Source organism: Lissotriton helveticus, chromosome 4_1 (assembly GCF_964261635.1).
Source record: "Lissotriton helveticus chromosome 4_1, aLisHel1.1, whole genome shotgun sequence".
In the NCBI taxonomy this organism is placed as follows: domain Eukaryota; kingdom Metazoa; phylum Chordata; class Amphibia; order Caudata; family Salamandridae; genus Lissotriton; species Lissotriton helveticus.
Genome location: NC_136063.1, coordinates 1,247,980,709 through 1,248,005,663, shown reverse-complemented (window position 1 = coordinate 1,248,005,663; position 24,955 = coordinate 1,247,980,709). Strand labels below are relative to the sequence as shown.

The window sequence follows — 24,955 nt, the reverse complement described above, 5'->3', positions numbered from 1 at the left end:
GCATACATCCGGATCCAACACTAGATGACAGGAGTATGCAAAGCGTGTGAATCTACAGCACTAAATGCCAAGAACAGATGCTTACAGGGCAAGTAACATAATTCTTACAGGACTAAACATACACATGTATTTTGTTCATAAATATACCTAGATGTTTTTTTGTTTTCAATTTATACATAATGTATACCATTATAAATAGGAGCATAAGCCCTTATACATACCCACATGTATATGGAGAACCTCATTAACATAACCAGACATAAATATTTTGTCATTTTAGAATATACATGAATTTTCATTTCTTTTTAGTTTAAGTCTAAATATATCCTCTGAGCACACCCACAGTTCAATCAAGTAATTCCAACGTGTATATGGCAAGTAACTCCAATCCTCAGGAGTCGGTTCAAATTAATATAATCTCCAAAGTCAATGCAAACAAAAGTCCACTTTCTGTATAAGAAGTCCTTATAATTTATTTCACAAGTTGATTACACCAGCCAACACGTGTTTCGTCGTGTATATATTGTACCTCGACTTCTTCAGGGCTGTAATCAAACAAAACATTTCCTACTATCAGTAAAAAATATATTTTCATGTAACTAAAATTAGATGTGAAATAGTACCAATCGCCAACCATTAAGATAAAAGGCCTGCAGAGTGAAGAGTTTGAAGTGAGAAAAATGAAATAACAGAAAGCCATTCCAGTCTTAATAAGCACCCAGTGTAAAACGAAAGAGAAAGAACCCTACTACCAAGATATATAAGCAAGGTGGGGGTAAATAATCACCTCTGTATCTTTCCGTAATCTCTCTTTTATATTATAGTCCTCATAACACGAACAAGTCAATCAATCTGTAACAACAGAGGCGTAACATATAATATATACCTTATATCCTGTCACTTCTATCCAAAAGGCACCTGTTTGACCCACTAGTGAATCCAAACAGAAATAATATGCCAGCTAAAATTAAGCGATCACCCCCTATGTTATGAATCAATCGGGTTTACCTTCAAAATTCTCCTCGTAACTCATCCAGCAATATGTCAACAGTGTCTGTCTCTCCAAACACCTATAATTATCTACCAAAATCAAAATTAATTATGTTGCAAACCAAGTATATATTGCTGGATAGAATTAAACCTAACGCGTATCCTACAAAACTCACCCAGTAAAAATCATCTGGTGTGTTCTAATATATTATCATTTAGACTCCAAACATCCAAAGTATCCTAAACAATAGAAATAGCACATGTCACACCTCAATTCACGGTCCATATGCCATAAATGAAATCATTAAACCATCCTGTGAGTACAAACATCTGTGTCAATGTATATTCCTGTAAACAATATACCAAGTTTAAATAAACTTATTTCACATAACCCTTTTTATGTACAATGTTGCCCTGAGTCATCCCCACTATCAATATCACATTCACTTCTATACAAGTGAGGGAGATCAGTAAGTGTCAAAACACCAAATATTAATGCGCTAATCCATTCTCTCCTCCCATAATTAAGATAGAATTACATATACTCACCAACGGTAACTATAAATTATATATTATGCACAGGGTCGTCTTCTCTTGGTCAATATACGGTTATCTGTATCAAAATAATGACTAAAGTAAGATAACCCGTATCAAGTCTCTAGTTACATAGAGTAGATAAATTTTGCCCACACTCACCAAACGTCGTTATCTTCAAATATCTCGACTGCCTGAAATATATGTAAAAGGAAACGGATATAAATATCAATACCGTTTCAGAATTTAGTGTTTCCATAAAACTACCGCCAACTCGACTCGAAATATACCTGTGTTCTGCTTATAAGCATTTCCTTCTAAGTCAAACGTTCACATCCAAGTATTGGCGTCTAACTTGGGCGCCATCTTAGAGTGTCCTTAAATATGCTGTTTCAGCGCGCGCCATCTTGTAACATGTTACTATTAGTTCTAAAATCCCAAGCAAGAAATTAAATATGCACTCAAGCCAAATGAATATCAATACTCCAGAATCATACAATTACCTAAAATCGTACTATATAGTATTTAAAGTACGCTAACTAAACTAAAGTACGAAATCTCGGCATTACACATGGGCGCCATCTTGGAATGGGCTAAGATGCGATAGTATGTAAGCGCCATCTTTCAGTATGTTCGTAACATTATTAAGAGTAAACACACGTTACTCCATATATATTTCTGGTCTAAACTAATATCACTGATACGTTAACAGGCATCATAGTGTAATGATGCATATAATATCCATACACGTTGGCGATCCATTCAATTATCCGATTACGATCGGATTTCCAGAGTAATTCATAGATCTAATTCAGACCCTATGCTTATCAACCGTAAACTCCGGGATAATGTACTAATCCATTCATATATCTATACATACCTAAGTAGCCAGATCACAAAAATAAAACCATATTAAGTATCCATATTGTGCCATGGTAGAGGGTGAGTAGAGTTAATGAAGGGTAAATGTTAGCCAGTTATCCAAACGTAAGGCAACCGAGGGTGCAATATCATCTTAACTACTCAATCACATTTCATCATCTCACATATAATATTTAGAAGGGAAGCAGAGTTAAATCCTAGGGACTGTGCGTCCCTGTACAGTCTAGTTCCAGAAATCTGCTAGGTGTCGACAGCAGTCATTAATATATTTACAGAAAGTTGCAAAAGAAACAACACATAGGTCAAAGATCAGCCCAATTTCTACTCATTGCCCAAGAAGTACTGGTATTCATTATCAATATTAAGCCCATACTGGACCGATTTCAGTTTCATTATCCACAGTACCTCCCTACGTCTGAGTTTCAGAGTTCTGTTACCTCCCCTGGGATCCTGAAGTACATGCTCTATTGCATGATAACAAAATTGGTGATTTTCCTGATTATCAATGTTCTGGACATAATGAGCAGCTATTGGGTATCTAGTGTCCCCATTTTTCCAAGCCCTGATATGCTCCATCATTCTGTCTCTTAGTCTTCTTATCGTGCTGCCCACGTAAATCTGTCCACATGAACAGGCTATAACATACACCACAAAGGAGGTTTCACAGTTCATGAAAGTATCTATTTCATACATTACTGAATTATTGTAGCTGAAACTCACAATCTTTTTACAGGCCCATCTGCAGCAATTACAACGCCCACATTTGTAAAATCCCTTAGTCACACTCCTGGGCCAAATTTCTCTATTTCTAATTGGATAACTTGGGCTTAAGTCACTCGCCAAGGTTCTCCCTTTCCTAAAGGTCACCGCCGGTCTCTGTCCAATGTGTTCTAATAAATCCTTATCAGAAGATAACAGGTGCCAGTGTCGATTTAGAATAGAGTACAATTTATTGGACTCTGTATTGTAATTAGTCACTAGGCGTACCTCTCGTTCTTTCTTCTCTGTAATTTCCTTATCTTTTAATGTTTGATATCGTTCAAGTTTATGGACACGTATTTTTGCCTTCTCAATAACAGCCCGTTGGTAACCCCTAGCATGAAATCTGGAAGACATATCCTGTACTGTATCCTTAAATTCATCGTCCTCCGAACAGTTCCTCCTAGCTCTGACCATCTCTCCATACGGGATGGATTTTATCTGAGAATTGGGGTGGCAACTCTTAGCGTGTAATAGTGAGTTACAACTAGTCTCCTTCCTATACATCTTGGAACACAACTTATTTCCTTTTATATATAACTCAACATCGAGAAAATAAATCCTCTCTTTATCATATTGGGTTGTGAACCTCAAATTAACATCATTACTGTTAAGGTATTCAAAAAAACACAGAAGGTCCTCCAGACTGCCGGTCCAGATCATGAGACAGTCGTCTATGAAACGACCCCAATATTGAATATATTCAGTCCACCTGACCCCACGACGACCCCAGATCCACTCCGCCTCGAACCATCCCATGAACAGGTTGGCAAAAGACGGAGCAAACCTGGAGCCCATCGCGGTCCCAAGGCGCTGTCTATACCAATTACGGTTAAACACAAATACATTGTTACTAAGCACTATCTGTGTCATATCTAGTATCATCTTTGTGTGCTCATAGTGCTCAGCTGGTCTCCTGTTGAAAAAGGTCTCCACTGCATGAATTCCCAAAGTGTGGTCTATATTTGAGTATAATGAGACCACATCTAGTGTTACAAGAAACATGTCACTTTGCCAGGTCACATCTGACATCATATTCAAAACATGCTTAGTGTCCCTAATATAGGAGGGTAAATTTTCAACAAACGGTCTCATGAATATGTCAATATACTCAGATATCTTTTCAGTCGGACCCCCAATACCAGAGATAATTGGCCGTCCGGGTGGGTTCTCCCTATTCTTATGTACCTTAGGTAAGGTGTATAAACAAGGAGCTTTAGGTGTCGTGATTGTCAAATAGTTATACTCATCCAAATCCAATAGCGACATATCATACCAATTTCTAAGTCTCTCATTGATCATTATCATTAGGGATGGCAGTGGATTGTTGGATAAAGGCTCGTAATATCTATGATCATCTAACTGTGACATAATTTCTGCATTGTATTTGATGGTATCCATTACTACCACGTTGCCACCCTTGTCAGCCATTCGAATTGTGATGTCATTATTGGATTTAAGGAGTTTAAGTGCTTTTCTTTCTCCCTGTGTAAGATTGTCTGATTTTTTGTAGAAGCCACCCTTAGACCGTTTATCTATGAGTTTATCAATTTCAAATTCCACAGACTTGTGGAACGCATCTATAGTATTGCCTATGCCCAATTGAGGAGTCCACTTAGATTTCAATTTTAGACCGCTGCTTTGACTAAGATATCTGTTAATCTCTAAGTCCTCCAAGACTCTAGACAGTGTAATAGGGTCTTCCTCATTCTCTGTCAATGAAAGTAACAGTTTTGTAGCATTAACCCCTTCTATGGTCAGGTCACTTAATTGACTGTGTAAGGTAGTACTTTTGTCTTTTAATGGTGCATGAACAAAAAATTTTTTAATTTTCAAAAGTCTCACAAATTTATAAACATCAATCTTGGTCATGTACCAGTCCGAGATAACATTAGGACAAAATCCTAGTCCCTTTTTCAACAGTTTAATCATGTCATTGGTCAATTCAAATTCAGATATATTGATAATCTCAATCTCATTTTCAATATTGCTCTGCATATCATTCAATCCTTCCATGACCTCAGCCTCATTCCCCTTCTTGCATCCTGTTGTCCTCCTGCCCCTGGATCCTCTCCTAGTCTTGTATTTCCGCCACCTCTGCCCCTGATCGTGGAGTCCCGATTCCCAATTCTGTGACGCTTCACCTCTTCTAAAAAATCATTCTCTCGTGTGCCTGGTTCGGCCACCGCCCCTCCATTCACCTCTTCACTCTCACTACTTACTATAGATGAGGCATCAGTTTCACTAGCTGCAACGCTAGGTGTGGCAGTTGCTTTCTGCTTGGAACCACGGGGTTGTCTAATTAAGTAATCAAAGCGCTTAGCAAAGGTGAAAACGCGGCCCGCTTTATAATCATTCTCATCTCTTTGCAGCTTCCGTGCCTTCCTACGCTTTATATCTGCCTGGAGATCTGTTAGGAAGTTATCCAAAATAGTGTAATTTTTCATAATCACTTCTGGTTGGTTAAGTTCTTTAATTTCCTCCTCTAATTTATGCATCTCTTCGAGCAATTTCTTAATCTTCCTCTCTGCATTCTCTATAAGAATGTTAATAAGATTTCTGGAGGAATTTGTGAGCTCTCGCTCCCAATTTGCTAACAGGTCTGGTTCCAGGTTTTCGTATGTGGGCATGATTTGAGACCTCAAGCCCCTGCAACTTTCTGTAAATATATTAATGACTGCTGTCGACACCTAGCAGATTTCTGGAACTAGACTGTACAGGGACGCACAGTCCCTAGGATTTAACTCTGCTTCCCTTCTAAATATTATATGTAAGATGATGAAATGTGATTGAGTAGTTAAGATGATATTGCACCCTCGGTTGCCTTACGTTTGGATAACTGGCTAACATTTACCCTTCATTAACTCTACTCACCCTCTACCATGGCACAATATGGATACTTAATATGGTTTTATTTTTGTGATCTGGCTACTTAGGTATGTATAGATATATGAATGGATTAGTACATTATCCCGGAGTTTACGGTTGATAAGCATAGGGTCTGAATTAGATCTATGAATTACTCTGGAAATCCGATCGTAATCGGATAATTGAATGGATCGCCAACGTGTATGGATATTATATGCATCATTACACTATGATGCCTGTTAACGTATCAGTGATATTAGTTTAGACCAGAAATATATATGGAGTAACGTGTGTTTACTCTTAATAATGTTACGAACATACTGAAAGATGGCGCTTACATACTATCGCATCTTAGCCCATTCCAAGATGGCGCCCATGTGTAATGCCGAGATTTCGTACTTTAGTTTAGTTAGCGTACTTTAAATACTATATAGTACGATTTTAGGTAATTGTATGATTCTGGAGTATTGATATTCATTTGGCTTGAGTGCATATTTAATTTCTTGCTTGGGATTTTAGAACTAATAGTAACATGTTACAAGATGGCGCGCGCTGAAACAGCATATTTAAGGACACTCTAAGATGGCGCCCAAGTTAGACGCCAATACTTGGATGTGAACGTTTGACTTAGAAGGAAATGCTTATAAGCAGAACACAGGTATATTTCGAGTCGAGTTGGCGGTAGTTTTATGGAAACACTAAATTCTGAAACGGTATTGATATTTATATCCGTTTCCTTTTACATATATTTCAGGCAGTCGAGATATTTGAAGATAACGACGTTTGGTGAGTGTGGGCAAAATTTATCTACTCTATGTAACTAGAGACTTGATACGGGTTATCTTACTTTAGTCATTATTTTGATACAGATAACCGTATATTGACCAAGAGAAGACGACCCTGTGCATAATATATAATTTATAGTTACCGTTGGTGAGTATATGTAATTCTATCTTAATTATGGGAGGAGAGAATGGATTAGCGCATTAATATTTGGTGTTTTGACACTTACTGATCTCCCTCACTTGTATAGAAGTGAATGTGATATTGATAGTGGGGATGACTCAGGGCAACATTGTACATAAAAAGGGTTATGTGAAATAAGTTTATTTAAACTTGGTATATTGTTTACAGGAATATACATTGACACAGATGTTTGTACTCACAGGATGGTTTAATGATTTCATTTATGGCATATGGACCGTGAATTGAGGTGTGACATGTGCTATTTCTATTGTTTAGGATACTTTGGATGTTTGGAGTCTAAATGATAATATATTAGAACACACCAGATGATTTTTACTGGGTGAGTTTTGTAGGATACGCGTTAGGTTTAATTCTATCCAGCAATATATACTTGGTTTGCAACATAATTAATTTTGATTTTGGTAGATAATTATAGGTGTTTGGAGAGACAGACACTGTTGACATATTGCTGGATGAGTTACGAGGAGAATTTTGAAGGTAAACCCGATTGATTCATAACATAGGGGGTGATCGCTTAATTTTAGCTGGCATATTATTTCTGTTTGGATTCACTAGTGGGTCAAACAGGTGCCTTTTGGATAGAAGTGACAGGATATAAGGTATATATTATATGTTACGCCTCTGTTGTTACAGATTGATTGACTTGTTCGTGTTATGAGGACTATAATATAAAAGAGAGATTACGGAAAGATACAGAGGTGATTATTTACCCCCACCTTGCTTATATATCTTGGTAGTAGGGTTCTTTCTCTTTCGTTTTACACTGGGTGCTTATTAAGACTGGAATGGCTTTCTGTTATTTCATTTTTCTCACTTCAAACTCTTCACTCTGCAGGCCTTTTATCTTAATGGTTGGCGATTGGTACTATTTCACATCTAATTTTAGTTACATGAAAATATATTTTTTACTGATAGTAGGAAATGTTTTGTTTGATTACAGCCCTGAAGAAGTCGAGGTACAATATATACACGACGAAACACGTGTTGGCTGGTGTAATCAACTTGTGAAATAAATTATAAGGACTTCTTATACAGAAAGTGGACTTTTGTTTGCATTGACTTTGGAGATTATATTAATTTGAACCGACTCCTGAGGATTGGAGTTACTTGCCATATACACGTTGGAATTACTTGATTGAACTGTGGGTGTGCTCAGAGGATATTGTTTTCAGTATTGCTTCACATGAAGCCAGTTGATGTTGGATACGCATCATTCCTCTTGAAGCACCTTAGTGATTACTACAAATAATTATATTTTGTACCCTGATGTTAAGGTAGTGCGCCCATAATAGGTTGGTATCCACTTCTTAATTGAAGTCTAAATATATAGTTATGTGCCTTTAGAAAGCATGAAAACAACCTCATCTGTATGACCATACTTAAATATTTTGTCATATTAGGAATATATCAATTTTTACACATATATTTTTTACATATTTTCTAAAATACTACATATATTGTAATACACTCATAGAAAGCGTAAGGAGCAATAAGCTTAGGTAGTGGTACGTATAATCATATATACATAATGACGTATATTTATTATCATACAAAGAAGCATAATCAAGGGGGGTGCCTCCGCTACGGATACCCATGGGCCTATGCAGCTGTTATTAGGTAACCACCTGGCACCGCTGCTGCAGCTATGCTGGGGCTACACCTTTGCCTGCGTGGGGAAGGAGGGGGCGAACCGCACCCAGGGAGAGATGGGAGGCACTAGTGTTTGCTGCTCCCCTGCTCGACTTGTTGCCACCAAATGGCCATCTTGTCTTCAGCTCACTGTCGTAACACAAGTCCCCAAAGCCCACACGGTAGGGGGGGGGTTGGCAATGAGCTCCAGGGGTCTCCTCAGCTTAACACATTCATGGACTCACTAATTGGGTCTGGGAGAAGTCCGTTTTATAGTTACGCTTGCTTGTGCGTTCACAATATTATATTACACATGGTGCATGTATTCTGTGTGTGCCCCTTTGTGGTCTTCAGGGTGGGGCATGTAGTGTTGGGCCTCAGGCCCACATGGTGCGGAAATGATGGACTTAGACACCGGCTATGTTGTACAGTAAACTGGCCTCGAGGCACGTGCACCCGGGCCCTTTTATTGACGGGGCCACGTCACTCGTGACACCAGTGATGGATGGATGCATGTGTGTGTCCAGCCCTTGGGGGAGTGGCTCGTGTTACAACTTCCTGTGGGACACTAGAACGTGTCTCGCAGGATACTACATTCCTCCCCAACTTTATTGAGGAACAGACAACGTGTTAGTGCAACTTGTGGGGATAAAACAAACAGTTAACTGGATACCACAGGGTCCATCAGTCTCTCGAGTCAGGTGGCAGGATGACAGCAGACCTGGGCTGGTGACTTTTCTTGCGGCAGAACCTTCTCGGCGGGCACCCGTAGTTTAACCTGAGGGCTCAGGACATGGCCGCTGGCTTGGAGACATCGGCTGCACACCATCGGTTCGCTGAAGATGGCATGTCCTGCTGTCTCGCATGACTTCCGCTTGGCTGACGTCGGTGATGGTCTGTGGTAAGTTCTAACAGTTCCATTTAGTGGGTTGAGTCATGAACATGGATGGAGTCCCACGTGAGAATTCACAGAGGTGTGGCTGGGCCGACTGTCCCTGTTGAACTGCTGGGCTGTGACCGGTAACCTGTTGGTGGGGCAATGTCTCTTCTCGCTCTCCTGCCTGGGGAGGCCCGTTGTCGGGGTTGCTGTGGGACTGTAGGAGGGCTGCGCTAGGGGCCGCTTGTGTGCCATCTGGGGGCAGCTGCAGGACCGCCAAGGAGCCATTATTTAGTCGCACGCCCAACTCCCACGGGTGGATGAGTCTTGGCCAAGACTTGCACTTGCTGCCGCGGTTCCGGTGTAGGTCAGGTTCACAGGTAACCTCTGGTTTCTTTTATCGGCTGGTGTGGCGACGATGCAGGACTCCAGTCCGCCGATCTTCTGGGAGTGTTGTTGTTTGACGCAGGTACTGATGGCTGGCGTGGATGACAGGTGGTGGTGACTTTCTGGGAGTGTTGGATGACCGGAGGGACTTGGCATCCATGTGCCCCGCCTTGCTGAGCTGGAGTGTCTGTGGCGGCTTGACACATAGAGTGTGGGAATCCTCTCTTGCCTGGCTTGGGGCCACTGCCGACTCCATCTTGAGGCAGTGTGAGTACGGACACTCTGTGCTGATCTTCACCCGTGGCATCTGCGGGCTTGAGCAGGGATGCCACTTGACTTAGACTGCTGACGCTCGGGACGGATGGTCGCCTGGGGAAGCGTTAGGATGAGACGCGGTTGGCGCTTGCTGCGGCTTACGTTCGGTTCACCCATGAGGCTGTATCCAGGGACGTCGGTCCGCCTTGGTGGCTGTCTGGTGTGTCAGGGTGTGCTCTTGGCTGGCTGTGAGTCCTCGGTCTTCTCCCTTTGTTGGCTTGTTCAGCCCACCTGTGCTCATCCGGTCTTCGGGGTGACAGGGCTGTCACTCTCCTTCTTTTCTTCGAGGGCGTTGCACTTGGACCTCGAGGCGGAGCGGTCATGGCCCCGGCTACTGCCTTCGCTCCGGCGTGCTTGTCTGGACTGGTCACTTTGTGACGTGCTCCTTGCCTGCTGGGCGACGTGATGTCTGGTCTTGTGTCGCTGTTCGTTGGAGCGCATGGTGCTGTGGCGGCCTGCCACGTGGGGTGTGACTCCGCTCTTGCCAATCTTGGGTCGGGCCGACTCCGTCTTGAGGCAGTGTGACGGAGGACACTGTGTGTGGTTTATGGCCTACTGCTGGGCTTTGCTGGAGTGGTAGAGATGTGGGTGCTCTCCTACCTGCATTCCACAGTGCTTCTGTGTGGAGAGGTCTCCTGGGTGCTGTCTGTGCAGTCAGGTTCACTGGTGCGGCTATCTGCGCGCCTCTGACTTTGCGTGCTTTGTCTGCTTCTTTGGTGCTTCCTCTGGTATGTCATGTGTCTGTATACTCAGAGGGGCAAGTGGTGCGATCTCTTCTCCGGCTGTGGCGTTAGGCAGCCACTTGTGGTGAGCGCTCTGCACCAGTCTTCCTTGTTCTCGTAGTGGGGTAGTTACCTTGAGATGTTGCTGTCTGGCTGGTTTTCCACTCTTGCTAGTGGGGGTTGTCTTGGGTGTTGCTGCTTGAGTTTCTTGCAATTCCTCGCGAGGTTTTGTTAGTCTCCCCCCGTACTTTGTAGAGGTGGCAGGCGGTGCTTTTGCCTAAATGATGCTGGTTTGTACTGGTGCAGCTTGGGGCACCTTGGGGCTCGAGTGTGGCATCCACCTGGAAACTTCGCTATCTTCACAGGCTTGGCTGTTCACACCTGCAGGGTGTAGGGGGCACTCTAGGGGAATCCTTCTCAGAGGGCATGTCGTGTCGTGTCCGGTGGAGTCAGTCTCAGCTCCTGGGCGTGAGCAGGCAGTCTCCCTGGTAATGGCGGTGTGCACTTTGAGATCTGCTGGCTGCTGCTGCTGGTTGGTTAGCGGGATGCTGTGCGGTGCTCTGGTGCAGCTGGTTCCTGGGGTACAGTGCCGCTTCGCAGGTCTGCAGCCATTGAACGCGGTGGGCAGTAAGTGTGCTGGACCGCTACTTCTGGCAGGGTAGTGGGGTATCCGGGTTTCTCTTCTGGTCTCTGGTGCTGTTTGGGTTAATGGTCGCGGGGTACAGCAGGCTAGTTGCTGTGGCTAGGCAGTCGGTCCGTCCCTTAGCGCGTGACATCTGGAGAGCTACCACGTGGCACTGTGGTCGTCTCTGTGGCTCGCCCTGAGTGCTACAGGTTTTCGGGTGCTGTGGGAGCTGTGCCGGGCTCTGTGCAGTGACTGTCTTGCTACCTGGGATGGCATTCTTGCAGATGCCTTTTTCCTCGCTTTGGCACTCTCAGGCCTCGCAGTGTTCCTGTGGGGTGGGGGCAGCAGGTGCGGGGGCGATGCTCCCTGGTGACCGCAACAAGGTGCCCTTGCAGTGCGGGACATGAGTCTGATGCTGCAGTGTAGGCGACTGCTCTCTCGTTAGAGTGGCGACCTGGGCTAGGGGGAACCTTGTCTTTACTGGTCCTGAGCCTGCCTCAGTGCCTTGGCGTGTTGGAGGTGCTTCATGAGGCTGTAGGAGGGTGCAGTGTCACAAATGACCATCTGGTGGCAGCGCTGTGTGTCTGTTTCCAGGCCCCTCAGCAGTCTGTTTCTGGAAGCTGCGGGCCTTTCTCGGACTGCTCTTTAGGGAGGGCTGTACCTCATAAAGAAAACGGAGTTCTGGTGCTTACTGCCACCTTGCTCCTCTGTGTGGTGCAGGGCAGGTGGGTCAGGCAGGTCGCTTTACCGTTGCGATGCCCAGCGCACTGGATTGTGTCCGGAGGGGTAGGGACAGCAAAGCTTTTTAGTTATGGATCGGGGGCCGTGCCATGCAGCGTTTTCCCTGTGCAGAGCTGGTGGTGTGGCGTGAGGCCAGCAGGTGCGTGTGAGCGGGGCCGCAGGGCATGGTAGGCGCTGTGCCGTGACAGGTTTGCAGGCTTTCCTGCCGTTGCAGGTTGTGTGCTGTGGCAGCACGGGGGCTTTCCTGCAGGAATGGCCCTCGGTTCTGGCCTGCCGCTTGGATCCCTTCAGTTTGCAGGCTGTCTTGTCACTGTGGGCTACTTGCTACGCTGCAGGCACATTCCGAGTGTTGTAGGGGAGTTTTGGTGCTATCCCTGGGCTTGGGTGGTTTCTGGGTGCACTTTCTTCCCTCTTCGTGCTCCGTGCAGACACTGGGGACAACCAGTGGGCGCTTCGGAGCTTGCCGGGGTTTCCACCACTTTCTCGCTGTCGAGGCTGGCCGGCTCCTTCGTCCCCTGCAGCACGGTCACAGCTGTCGTGTTATCACGGGGGCCTTGTACAGGCAGGTCTGGTCCTTACAGGATTGGGAGACAGTGACTGGGTGATGCAAAGGGTACAATACTCGCCTCCATCACGGGTGGCGTTGAACTGATGCGCTGGGGGTACCGCTTGCCAGGCACCTTTCCTCCCCCCACAGGAAGCGATGAAGCGCAGAGGAGCGGGTCCGCCGAGGTCAGCTGCCCGCCTCATCGCCAGTGTAGTGTTGAGCCTCAGGCCCACATGAAGCAGAAATGATGGACTCAGACACCGGCTATGTACAGTAAACTGGCCTCGAGCACGTGCACTCGGGGGAGTGACTGGCGTTACAACTTCCTGCGGGACACTAGAACGTGTCTTGCAGGATACTACAGGGCACAGGGTGGGGTAGGGCGAGTGCAACTGTATTATGTCATGCACACTTGCACAGTGTAAACAGCATGTGAGGTGGCTGGTGGGGCCATCTGATCAGTTCACTTGCCACCGAAGCTGCAGGTCACATTTGAGAGTGAAACGAGATTAGACATACTCTCTATATTATATTCACATGCTTTGTTCTCTTTTCCCTGCGGTGGGGGTAGGGAGTTGCTGTGTTTTTAGGGACTCTGGGTTGCCAACGTCAGACAGATGGATTATGTAGACTTCACTTACTGTTAACACCAAGCAAATGACGGGTATAGAACAGAAAGGCACTTCTAATCTCAACCTCTGCACGGTGGCAGGCAGAGATTGTTGCATCCATTAAGAACCGTTGCAGATTTCTGATAAAGAAAAATGCACAATTTGCGAATATGATCGTCCTAATAACCGGGGAGGTTTGGGAGACCCACTATTCAAAGATATTCAATCCGAAGGGTATTTTAATAGCAAATGATTGTGAGGATGATGTTCCCTTAAATGTTGAGTCTGCACGACAGCTCAGCCTATCGCTCTCCCTGGAGGAAGTGGAGGAGGCTTTAAGAAAAGGTATTGCTCTGAAGGCCCCGGGGCCTGATGCCGTATCACTGGACTTGTTTAAAAATAATCCTCAACGTTGGGCACCCCTCCTGCTAAATGTTTTTAAAGCAACTATTGTGGAACGCATCCCATCATCCTGGAAAGAGGCGGTAACCGTTCCCATCTTTAATAAGGGAGAAAAAGATGACCCCCGTTGCTATAGGCCGATCTCCCTAATAGATGCCTCCTGTAAACTATTGGGGAGAGTAATATTGGCGCGATTGGAAACATGGGCGGATGCATCTGGTATTATTGTGGACTCTCAATACGGCTTTAGGAGAGGTAGGGGGACCCAGAACAGTGCCTAAATTTAGCAATGATCATGGGTAAGTACATGAAGGCCAAGGATGTTTCAATCCATTTGACCTTCATGGACTTATCCAGTGCTTTTTTTTTCAGGTTTAAAAAATGTTTTATTTGCATATTAAAAAAAATGTGCATTCCAATATTTAAAATCATTTTTGGACAAATAAAAATGGCACTCTATGAATTGCATGTTGCGGTTCGCTGGGCCCCAGGAGCTCGGCCGTGGCTGTGGTGGAGTTGCTGCCGTTCGTCGGGGGTTTTCGCCCGGGCTCCGCCGCTGCCCTTTGACATCAGGCTCTGCAGCGCCCCCGCAGGCAGACAGGAGTGCAGCGCCCTCACGCTCTGTCAGTTCTCAGTCCTTGCGCTTTTTTGGTGGAGCCGGGCAGGGGTGGGTCACAGTACAACGTTCTCCAACCTCCCTTTGCATCTTGAGTTATTTCATACAAAGTTAAACGGCTAAAAGAAGTGAACTAAGAAGGCAATGCTCGTGGAATGTACAGTGCGTGTTCGGCAGGGTGGGGCCATTAGGATTCGCAGCCTCCTTTCTTTTCTTGCTCAATTGTTTCTTTTGAGGGGAGTGGATTCTTCTCCTGTGTTTCCGTCTTCTTCAACTTAGACTTGTCGAATTTCTCGACCTCCGCTATATCGGGTTTATTAGACATCTTTGCAGATAAGAGTCAGCAAATCCAAGCAGCGAGAGGAGTCTTGATCCCTGTGACTGCAGGGGAAAGCTCTGGTCACTAATGGAGTCCATGAGCTTCGAGGAGCCACTGGTCACCCTGTTACATAGATTGCATGCTGCAACTTCTGTTGCTGTACGATATGGCCCAGGCGGTGAAAAAACTGGGAAAATTGCCTCATATGAAGGTGTCCACCAGGGCTGCATCATGGCACCTTTCTTGTTTTTAATTTACACAAATGGTTTGGAACATTTTTTATTGCAAAAATGTTTAGACTTTCCCAAGATAAACGGTAATTATGTACCGCTGCTGTCATATGCGGATGATACCGTTTTGATGACTCTAACGGCTAACAGCATGCAGAAATGCCTGTATGCCTTTAATGAATTCATGTTGGGCTTAGATCTCGGGGTCAATTTTAATAAATCATATGCTATGGCCTGTGGCCCAGGCCAAATTGAGACCTGTAAATATACTGTGGACAATATGGTCATTGAAAAAGTCACAAATTTTAATTATTTAGGAAATCTTTCTAATAGAACATTGAATTGGGATGACTTTATAAACACTCAGATCCAAAAAACAACTAGATCTGTAGAGGCCCTTTTCCGCTTTGCTAGTAAATTGGGGTAAAAACAAATAGGGGATTTGATGACCCTGTATAAATCAAAGTGCGTGTCTGTGGCGACCTATGGAGCAGGGGTATGGGGATGCCTCAAAAGAGAAAAGATCCAAATTATGGAGAATACATTTTTAAATCGCTTATTATCAATCCCCAACAGTTCTCCAAATGTTTTCTGCCATACAGAGGTGCAACCTGTGAAGGACAGAATTCATATGTCCCCTTTACTCCTCTGGGGAAAAAATATGGACCTCTGAGGATTTGTCATTCTCAAAAGAAATTTTAAAGGATTGCATGAATCTCGACAAGGGCATGTCGATACCCGGGCTACGCTATGTAAAGGAAACTTTCTATAAAATAGGGCTAGAAAGTTTTTATGATGATCCGGCCTCTATTAATTTGAACATGAAGGAGGTCTTTAAGATTGCTTATTGCACTGTTAAAGGATCGCATAGGCAAGAAATATTAACATCTAATCAAGCGGTCATATCACAACAACCGTTTTATTTGTCTTTTACCACACACACACAATGGCGTTTCTATTTGACTAGATTTCGGTTGAAAATATTGCACTTTTTGGCTGCTTTTCTAAAACAAGGGGGCTGGGGTGAGAGACTGCCCCCTTGCCCATGTAATAATGCAGCCCAACAATGCACAGTGCACTTTGTCCTCTTCTGTTCACTTTATAAAGTCCCAAGAGATCGTTTTATCAAACCCCTTCTGAAGGATATTAGACCTTGTACATATATGGTAGGCTTTGAGTATCTGAGATCACTGTCATCTGCTGCTATATGTAGCTCTATGCTTAGTTTTATTAGATCTGCACTTTCGATTAGGAATCGCTATGAACTTTTTTTTATTGATTCTATGTCTTTTTAAATATGATATTTTGTATATTGTGAATGCACTGCACTTTAAAACTTTTTTCAGTGACCATGGGAGGTCAACGTGAAAGATTATAATCAGTACTATTCAATGATCTACCCCATTAATGTATAGTTCTTCAGTGTTTATTGTTCGTGAATTCTGGAATTTTGAATATGATCTGTGAAATACCATTTGTGATTGAATGTATGATACTTGTCATTTTAATAGTATACTTTTATGATTTTTTTTTTTAATCGAATAAAGTTATTTGAAAGAAAGATCGTCCTAATTACCCGTCTGCTGGCTCGTCTAAGCCCATGGAAAGGACATTTTGTGTACAAAGTTCAGCAAAACAGAATTGTAGCAAAGGCACAGAATGTTTAAACTCTGCATAAGCGTTTTTTGAGGTTATATTTGTATTACAAGTGAGCTCGCATCACATTCCCTCAATGTGAAAAATTACCTTAGTGAAAAAGCTTCATACTGCAGAAATGAACACTAAATCTACATCAAGGCTGGACAGGCCTTACCGGGAGGCTGGTAGGGTGGAGGGGCACTATTGTTAGGGGGGAGCGGTTTTGTAGCAGTTCAACTTTTTGAATAGCACTTCAGCATTCTGTGCATCTCCAACAGTTTTCAGGCAACAAAAAATGCGCCAAGATAACTATGGTGATCAATGTACCTACTGAGGGGAGATTGGCGTTTTGTCTAGTGGCAGTTTTAACTCCTCTAAGGTAGAACAGAGGGTTAATATGCCTCCTGCAAAGGATGTTTACTATGCCGATCAGAGAACAGTATTTTATAAGCAATGCTCAGTCGAATGCTGCTTTTGTCACAAAGATCTTTTGTATGTGCAGTTCCCAAGTTACAATCATAATCTAGCACAGTGAGCTATGAACACCCATCAAAGCGTTGTATGCAAACATGGTACAGGTTAGAAAGTAATACTTTTTCCCAGTCTTTGACTATCCCAATTTTTTTTTAAATAAAAAGGGTTTTTAAGTATAAATACATGGTTATTAGTAAAGCTAGCCCCAGTCCTTTGTTCTGAATCCTGAGGTTATGCTTCCCCAGACCGAGCACTCCTAAAAAATGCCTCCTAGTACAAATGACATATGAATCCTACACCTCGTAGTCTCCTATGTCTCATGTAACAATTTCTATACATTGGGTTACACAAGTATGATTCATTCTCTTTGTATGTGTGAGTGATGTAAAGTGCTCTAAAACCCTATACTGGTAAGAGAGGCACTATTACTGGCTTAACAATATCCTCCGTGGTGCGGAGTCCGAGCACCAGGGGGCTCCTTCAGCACAGTAAACTCTGCCAGGTGGCAGGGCCCTGCTGAGAGCTCCTCACTGGGTTTGTGGGGAAGGGAATCAATGTACTTTGTAGGAGGGTCCTCTTAAGTTTCATTATGCCACTGCTTCTGCCACACAATCTGGCACCAGCTCCTCTGAGTAGAGAGATCGCCGTTGGGGCTGTTTGACAGCAGGGGCGATATTGTAACTAGAGCCCGGCCTGGGCATTACTTATCGGCTGACTTGACCCCTAAAGGAGTGTCCCTCTGGTTTTTGTGGCCCTGACACGAGCAGAGGATACTGCAGGGACGGCCTACCATCGCACCCCAAAGCCATGAAGTTGCATCACCACTGAGACTGCACCTGAGGGCAGGCCTGCCATTATATTGTAATGCTCAACGGCTGCTGCTCTTTTCCCCGCTCTAAGACTGCTTCGGCTGCGCTGAGTGGCCTTCCAGATTACTGCAGGGGAATTGGACGACATGCCTGCGCCTGAACCTGCTGATCTGCGGCCTGTATTGCTCCCCCTGAGTGGTAGTTGTGCCTGCTGCCACTCCGATTTATAGCCCATGCTCCACCTGCGGACCCTGGACAGCTGGATGGAGTGTGCAGTGACAGCAGGGAACTCTACATCACATTGAGTCCTCCTAAATACGTGTGAGGGTCCCGGTGGGAGAGCCATGTGCTGCAGTGCTAATTCTGCGAGCTGCGTTGATGGAGTGACGGATTTGTCACCACATCGCCCTACTGCCACCTCCCCCTCCTCCTCCTTGTGCCTTTACTGTCGTGTTGGTATGGTCTCTTGGAGCCCCGTGAGGGTACCCTTGGGGGCTGGCTGCCTCTGGTATTACGTATGGAGGCCCGTGGTCGCCTCGTGGAGCTGCCCTCTTCGTTAACCCTCGCTGCTATGGGCCCGCTGTGCCGCCTTTGGAGTCCTAGAGGAAAAACATCTGGAGCCCTCAGCTGGTGGGAATCATGCAACCCTTGTGCCTGGCCTGAGGAGGTCCTTGAACTCTGTAGTATGCCCTTCCAGAGACTTTGTTGGGGGAGGATCCGTGCAGGGCCTTGCTGGGTTCCTTAAAAGCAGCGCTAGCAGGGTGGCCTCCTCTGTGACTGGCACCCATCTTCCCATGACTTGTGATTGCCCTCTATGGGGGCCTCCTTGAACTTTGAGGAGGGTTCTTTGACACTTCTGTAGCCCTTCTAACCCTTGGGGGACATCCTAGCAGCTTGCAGCCCGGTCCATTTACGCCAGGCTGCCATTCTGGTTTATGCTTCCCTGCCCTGGTTTTACTGAGTGGCCTTGGAGAGCAGGACAGGGTTGCCAGTTGGGGCCAATTGATGCTGTAGGCTGAGAAATGCACTGTATCCGCCTGGTGGGGGGTCCTGGGATGTAGCCTGTGTCCCCTGGGGGGTGTGGGTCCTAGGAAAACTAGAGCTGTGCACTGTGGTGCCCTGGGCACGTGCTATGGGGGCATGGAGCATCCCCCATCTTCCTTCTACTGCCTCGCTGCTGGCTGCCCTTATCAGTTGACTGACTGTCAAGTAGGAGTCTTGTGCAGTACCTGAACTCTCATAGCACTCTGATATGCTGTCTTCCAAGTCTGCAAATGAACTCTGTGAGTTTGCTTTGGAACAAGGTGCCTGCAGCTGAGTTGCCCTGGTAAAAACGGTCCTCGGAAGCGCCTTGCAGCTCGTAGTCTGTGCCCATCTCCGTGGAATATAGGGCCCAATTCCTTGCAGAGATACCCTCTGAATTAAGCTAGATCAAGACAGACTTTAAATCATGCCTCCAAGATATATATGCCGGGAAACCTCTGACATTTGAGGGTGCGTCAATGATCTGGAGAGAACAATGGATGGGCACACGGAAGACTAGGAAATGCTCTTGCTTAGGGTGTCGGCCCTTAAGGATCAGCAAATCAAACTACAGGCCTAGGAGGAGTATCATGAATACAGAAGTTGCAGGAACAACATCTGTATCCAAGGTGAATGAATAGGAGCTGAAGGTGATGACATTATGGCCTATTGCTGACCTTCTGCACGCGATCTGCGGATATGATAATGATGCTTTGCCGCCGGCTCTTGACAGGGTGCATTGGGTGTCCTCAGCAGTTTGCCGCCCCAACTCAGCACCTGACATACTGACACAATTTTACTTATTCATGGAAAAGGAGTTCATTTTATGGGTCACCAGGAGCAAAGTGTTTTGAGGACATAGTATCTAACTCTTTCAAGATCTTTCTCTGGTCACATTACGGAAGAGGCAAGACTTAAAATTGATTACAGATCTTCTAAAGGAGCTTGACATTCGTTATCAATGAGCACACCCCTTCATTCTTCTGTTCTCCTGAGAGGAGAAGCAGAGGTCTGTGCACTCCTTATCTGACACCAGACAGCTGCTGGGGATCGAGGCTGATGCATCTGGAGGGGAGCCATTGTCGCCCCGTGTGGGCCACAAGGATGGACTGCGTCCCACTAGGGGCACGATACAGGACCGCTGCCACAATAAATGATGAAAGGAGACTGAATCCTAAGAAGCCAAGCAGGAGATCAAAGCCCACCTCCACAATCCTGGGAAGTACTTCTTTCTGCCTTTTTCTGCCATTGGGCTCACCTGAATAGGACACAGATTGCACATCGCTGGAATGACTTGTCATCATCCCACTGGTTGTTGGCCCCGCTATCCTCTGGGTCTCTGTTGCATTTACTAGCCTATGGGGATGCGGGGGCTGTCCACACCTTAGCACTATACAGTTACAACATGACTTTCCTGTGCTCTACCGACTCCATTTTGCACCCAAAGGGGTTGACAACCTTGGCAGGATCTGTGCGTTTGCAGCCTGATCTCTGCGGGACGTGATGGACTAGTTGGGGCTCATTGGCCCATGTTTGTTTGATTCTGCTATGTTTTCTTTTGTTTTAGGTCCAGAGCTTCCAGAGGAGGGGACACTGCAGGTGCATTTCTGCACTCTCTCTTCCTTCCTCAATCAACTTTTATGCAACACTGCCCGTCTGTCCTGGGCACTGCTGGTACTAAGACCTCCCTTGCCCTATGAGGACAATCCTGAATACTCAGTTGCTTTCCGGAGGATAAACTCTCCTAATAAATGCAAACAAGTCTGGCGTTACCTCCTTCTCCAGATGTTGTGCTCTTTCAGGAGACATATTACTGGGGGTGCACACCCACCGAATGGCCCATCCAAATTACCTGCATTGTTAATAGGCGCACATACCTACTAAAATCCTGGGGGTGGGCCTCTTGTACAAGGCAGGTATCTGTACTACGTCCAGAAAATAGTTAGGGCTGCTTCTTAACACTCTAGATCCTATGGGGGTCTTCTCTTCCTCACAATGCTTAATGTTTATGCCCCTAACCAGGTGCAGGATTCCTACATTCGGCGGATACTGCAGGGCCAATTATGGGGGCTACGGGGGACAGCCACATGGGCTTGGAACTGAATCTGGTGTGGGACTCGGATCTTGATAGGAGCACACCATCTTACCAGGGCACTGGGGCAATGTCTGCTCCGCTTAATTAAGACATCTTGAATCTGAGACTAGCGGGTGCATGGTACTATCGACACCCGGAGGTGGGGGACTACTACTTCTATTCCCATGTGAATGCTTCATACCCACTTATCGACTATCTTTTAATCACTTACGCCCTCATTTAAGACCTGGACACTGTAGTCATATCGGATATGTCCATCTCTGACCATGCCCATGTGAAACTGGTGTGGTCGAGCATCACAAATACCCACAAGTGACCCCCACAATGGTGTCTCCCCCCGCATCTCTTCCGAGAGACCGTTGATGTAGCATACATCTGTAAGGTCATTGTGGACTATTTTGAACTCATCGCTGCACTAGACACTTCCTTACACACGCTCTAGGATGAGTTCAAAGCTACCATGCAGGGGGGAATCTCCACTATTGCTTTTCCCAGAGCACGGGAGACAGGGTTGTAAGAAGCTGGTTTGATGACTGGCATCAAGGCCCTGGAAAGCAGGACCACATGGTCCACACTAGACTCAATAAATGCCAACTGGCAATCCTGCATGGTCAGTTGTGGGTGCACAGAACTGGCAATGACAAACGCTCTCTCCTAGCCCTAAAGCAAAAAACAGTATGAGAGGGGAAACCAAGTGAGTGCATTTCACACTCGTAAACTCCACCAGAGCCAGGCCAAGACACATAGCTAAAATCTGGTTTGGGGTGGAGACTTGGGCGATCACTGACCATGATAATCAAAGAGCCTTCAAAGACTAGTATTAAATCTTATACATGTAGGATGATATCACCCAGAGTCTCATACACACTTAATTGCAGTCCTTTGACTTGGATCCTTTTGATTCCCGTCACGCAGACCTCCTTGATGCTCCTATCACTTTGGAGGAGTTGCGACAGGCAGCCCAGGACCTCTTACTTTGCAAGGTGCCAGGCCATGATGGTCTCCCTGTCACCTTCGATCGGCTGTTTATCCCTGCCCTGCATGCTCTCCTGCTGGGGCTCTTCAACTCCTTCACTCAGAGACCATGGTGGCAGCAGAGAATGCCCGGGAAGGACCCCACATTCTGTTTATCCCACAACCCCCATTACTCTCCTGAAAACTGATGCCAAAATGTTAACAAAAATACTACCCACTCGCTTGGAGTAGTCCCTACCGGGCCTCATGGACCCTGACCAGGTGGGGCTCATTTGAAACCGGTAGGAGATGGACGATTTTGGCAGGGTCACCCATCTGTCAGGCTTTCCTGTGAGCTGGCTTGGATAGGATTGGCCAAGGCCCAGGCATGATCGCCAAAATCATGGCCTCCTATTTAGCGCAAAAGCCCTCTATCAGCATTACCGGCCAGTACACGCCCCCATCCATATCTTCAGGGGCACCTGCCTGGGGTGTCCGCTCTCACTCCTCCTTTTTAGGTCTCGTGCCTAGCGTTGCAGTGCGCAGCATTCCTCGTGCAGCACGAGACATTTAGTAGGTAAAAATGGGGTTTCAGAAGCGGACCTAGCAATGGCACACGCACCAGCATGTGCTTTTCCTTTTGGGGCACGCTATTGAGCTTTGCATGTGTTTTTTTCACCAAGAGCGCACGCAATAGGCCAAAGGCGAGCGCATTGCTCCGCCCACGGCCTATTGGTGTCTATTACGTGTGCCAGCTGTCATGTGGTTTCAATTATCGTGCCCAGACACGGGCGCGATAATTGAAACCACATGGCTCGTGCGCGCGTGCTCCACTCGCGTGATTGTTCTTTTTTTGCTTCCATTTCACAGGGAAGCAACTAAATAAAAGAACTACTGACGTCTTGTTTTTTTTTAACTTTCAGCACGCCATACAACACTAAAATGGAGCCTCTGCCTCATCTCGGTTCCTTTTCTTGTTTTTGTAAACATGCGGACTGTTATTGTATGTGTCCTCGACTCTGGCACAGTTTGGAACAGCAGCCTTCACTTTTATTTAATTTAAACCTGACTGTGCCCGCCCGGGCATTACAGCCTGGTGAACAATAGTTTGTAAACTGCTTTAAATAGAAGGGTTTAGGCACACACACGATAAGTGACACAAACAGATTTATAATTGTCGTTTTCACACAGCGGCTCAGTGGATGAAAAAATCAGGTTATGCATGTCATAGAGCACTGCCAGTGACCTAACAAAAAGGTGCACTTTTTCCATTTTTAAAAATGGGGGCAGGGATAGATAGGACTGGAGCAGATGATGGGACGGGGCTGTTATGGTGAATCCGGGGCAGAGGCACCACCTAACGTGTCCTCCCTAGCCTCAGACTCACTGTCCCTGACTTGAAATAGGGCTTGTTGCCTATTTACACCGGTGCGCGGTACAATTTCAGCCGACAATGACGTGGACAGCCCAGAGCAAATATAACATTTCATTCGACTGACCAGAGCAGAGCTAATGCCGACCACTTCCATGGTCTGTCGGATCCATGATCGAGGAATAGGTGCCCAGCCTGGGTGTAAAATATGTGCAATCTGGCCCATGTTTGACGAGTGCCAACTGCGTTGGCATCATGTTACCTGCAGCCTCACGGCACTGAACACCTCAGTGTGACTGAGCTGAGTTAATGGAGCCCAAATTGGCAATCACGGAGAAGAGGCACGATGTATTCTAAGACCGAGGGGCCATTTCCAAGATTTATCACCTCACTTGATTCATTATGTTTCTCCTTGGAGCTTATTTATCAACACGATGCTTAGTTGGTGCACAAGCAACATTAGCACCTGGTTCCCGACTGCTGCCTCTGCGTGGGCTCATTTACTCCAACAGAGCCCAGGCTTGGTTAATTGGAGAGCAGCACGCGGTACACAATACTTTGGGGGCAGCAACCCCCCTGTACCAGCACTGCGTATCCTCGAGTCTCATCCTGCTGTTTGTGTCAGATATAGCGCAGCTCTGCAGCTCTATGAACCCTGTCTTGCCTGCGAGTCAGGCCACGGCCATGTTGCTGTATTTAGCGCTTTGTAAACCAGACTAAAGCTGGTTGTATGGAACAGTTGTCTGTGTGCACTGCTGTTTGGTTTGTTGAGACAGAGGTTTGTTTCAGAAGAAGTCTGCACTCTACTGCATGCTATGGCTGCGCTGGGTTGAACTCCCTCCCCTCCCCCCCAGTAATGTAAACAATATGCAGAAAACCCGTATTATTGATGCATACTTACATATATGCGCACAAAGTGACCTCGCTTCAAACGCCTGTCTTATTATGCAACCCACCTCACTCACGTCATCTGACTACGAGGATGAAGAGCTAGGTCCGACCTTCCGGGACTCAGACCTGTGAATGCAGCATACTCGCACCCCTCTCCAGCTTCGGGCCGGCAACCAGACCTGCAGGCCGGGGCACACATCCTGGTACCCTTAGAACAAGTTTTACTGTGAGCAGGTGAAGCAAGCATTTGCAATGCAATAGGTCTGGCATTTAAGCTATTGGCATTGACAATGACAATGTCTACTATTTATGTTTAAAACATCAACACATAAATATAAATAAAAGGTATTAACATTTAAAATGTCAATATCTCAAACTCTCGTAAATGCGAGACCTATTGCATTGCAAATGCTGGTTGCATTAGTGGTCGAGCCTTTGGCCATAAACATTCAGCGTATGGCAGACACCATTGGCATCCTCTTTCGTAGCCACAAGATTCGCCTCTTAACGGATGACTGCTTACTCACTGTCCCCAACCTAACCTCCCTGCTGGCGATCGTGAGCTGCCTCTTCACTTTTGAAACAGTCTCTGAGAGTTTTATGGTAAATATGACTAAATCCTTTTCGCTCAATCTAACTATACCCCGGTAGGCTCTTC

The 24,955-nt window shown here is 45.7% G+C and overlaps 2 protein-coding genes across 3 annotated transcripts in view; one reads left to right on the top strand and one right to left on the bottom strand.

Annotated features, from left to right (window-relative positions):
• Positions 1–24,955, top strand: part of LOC144829053 (MARVEL domain-containing protein 3-like) — a 261,585-nt gene that overhangs the window by 149,616 nt on the left and 87,014 nt on the right. The gene's annotated exons all lie outside the window — the stretch shown is intronic.
• LOC144827481 (thymosin beta-4-like) lies at positions 14,237–14,874 on the bottom strand. The gene has a single exon (XM_078685767.1). It carries the CDS (start codon positions 14,815–14,817, stop codon positions 14,680–14,682), a length of 138 nt encoding a protein of 45 aa, XP_078541893.1. The 5' UTR covers positions 14,818–14,874; the 3' UTR covers positions 14,237–14,679.

Coding starts and splice junctions, on each gene's coding strand:
- LOC144827481 (XM_078685767.1), bottom strand. CDS start 14,817: ATGTCTAATAAACCCGATATAGCGGAGGTCGAGAAATTCGACAAGTCT.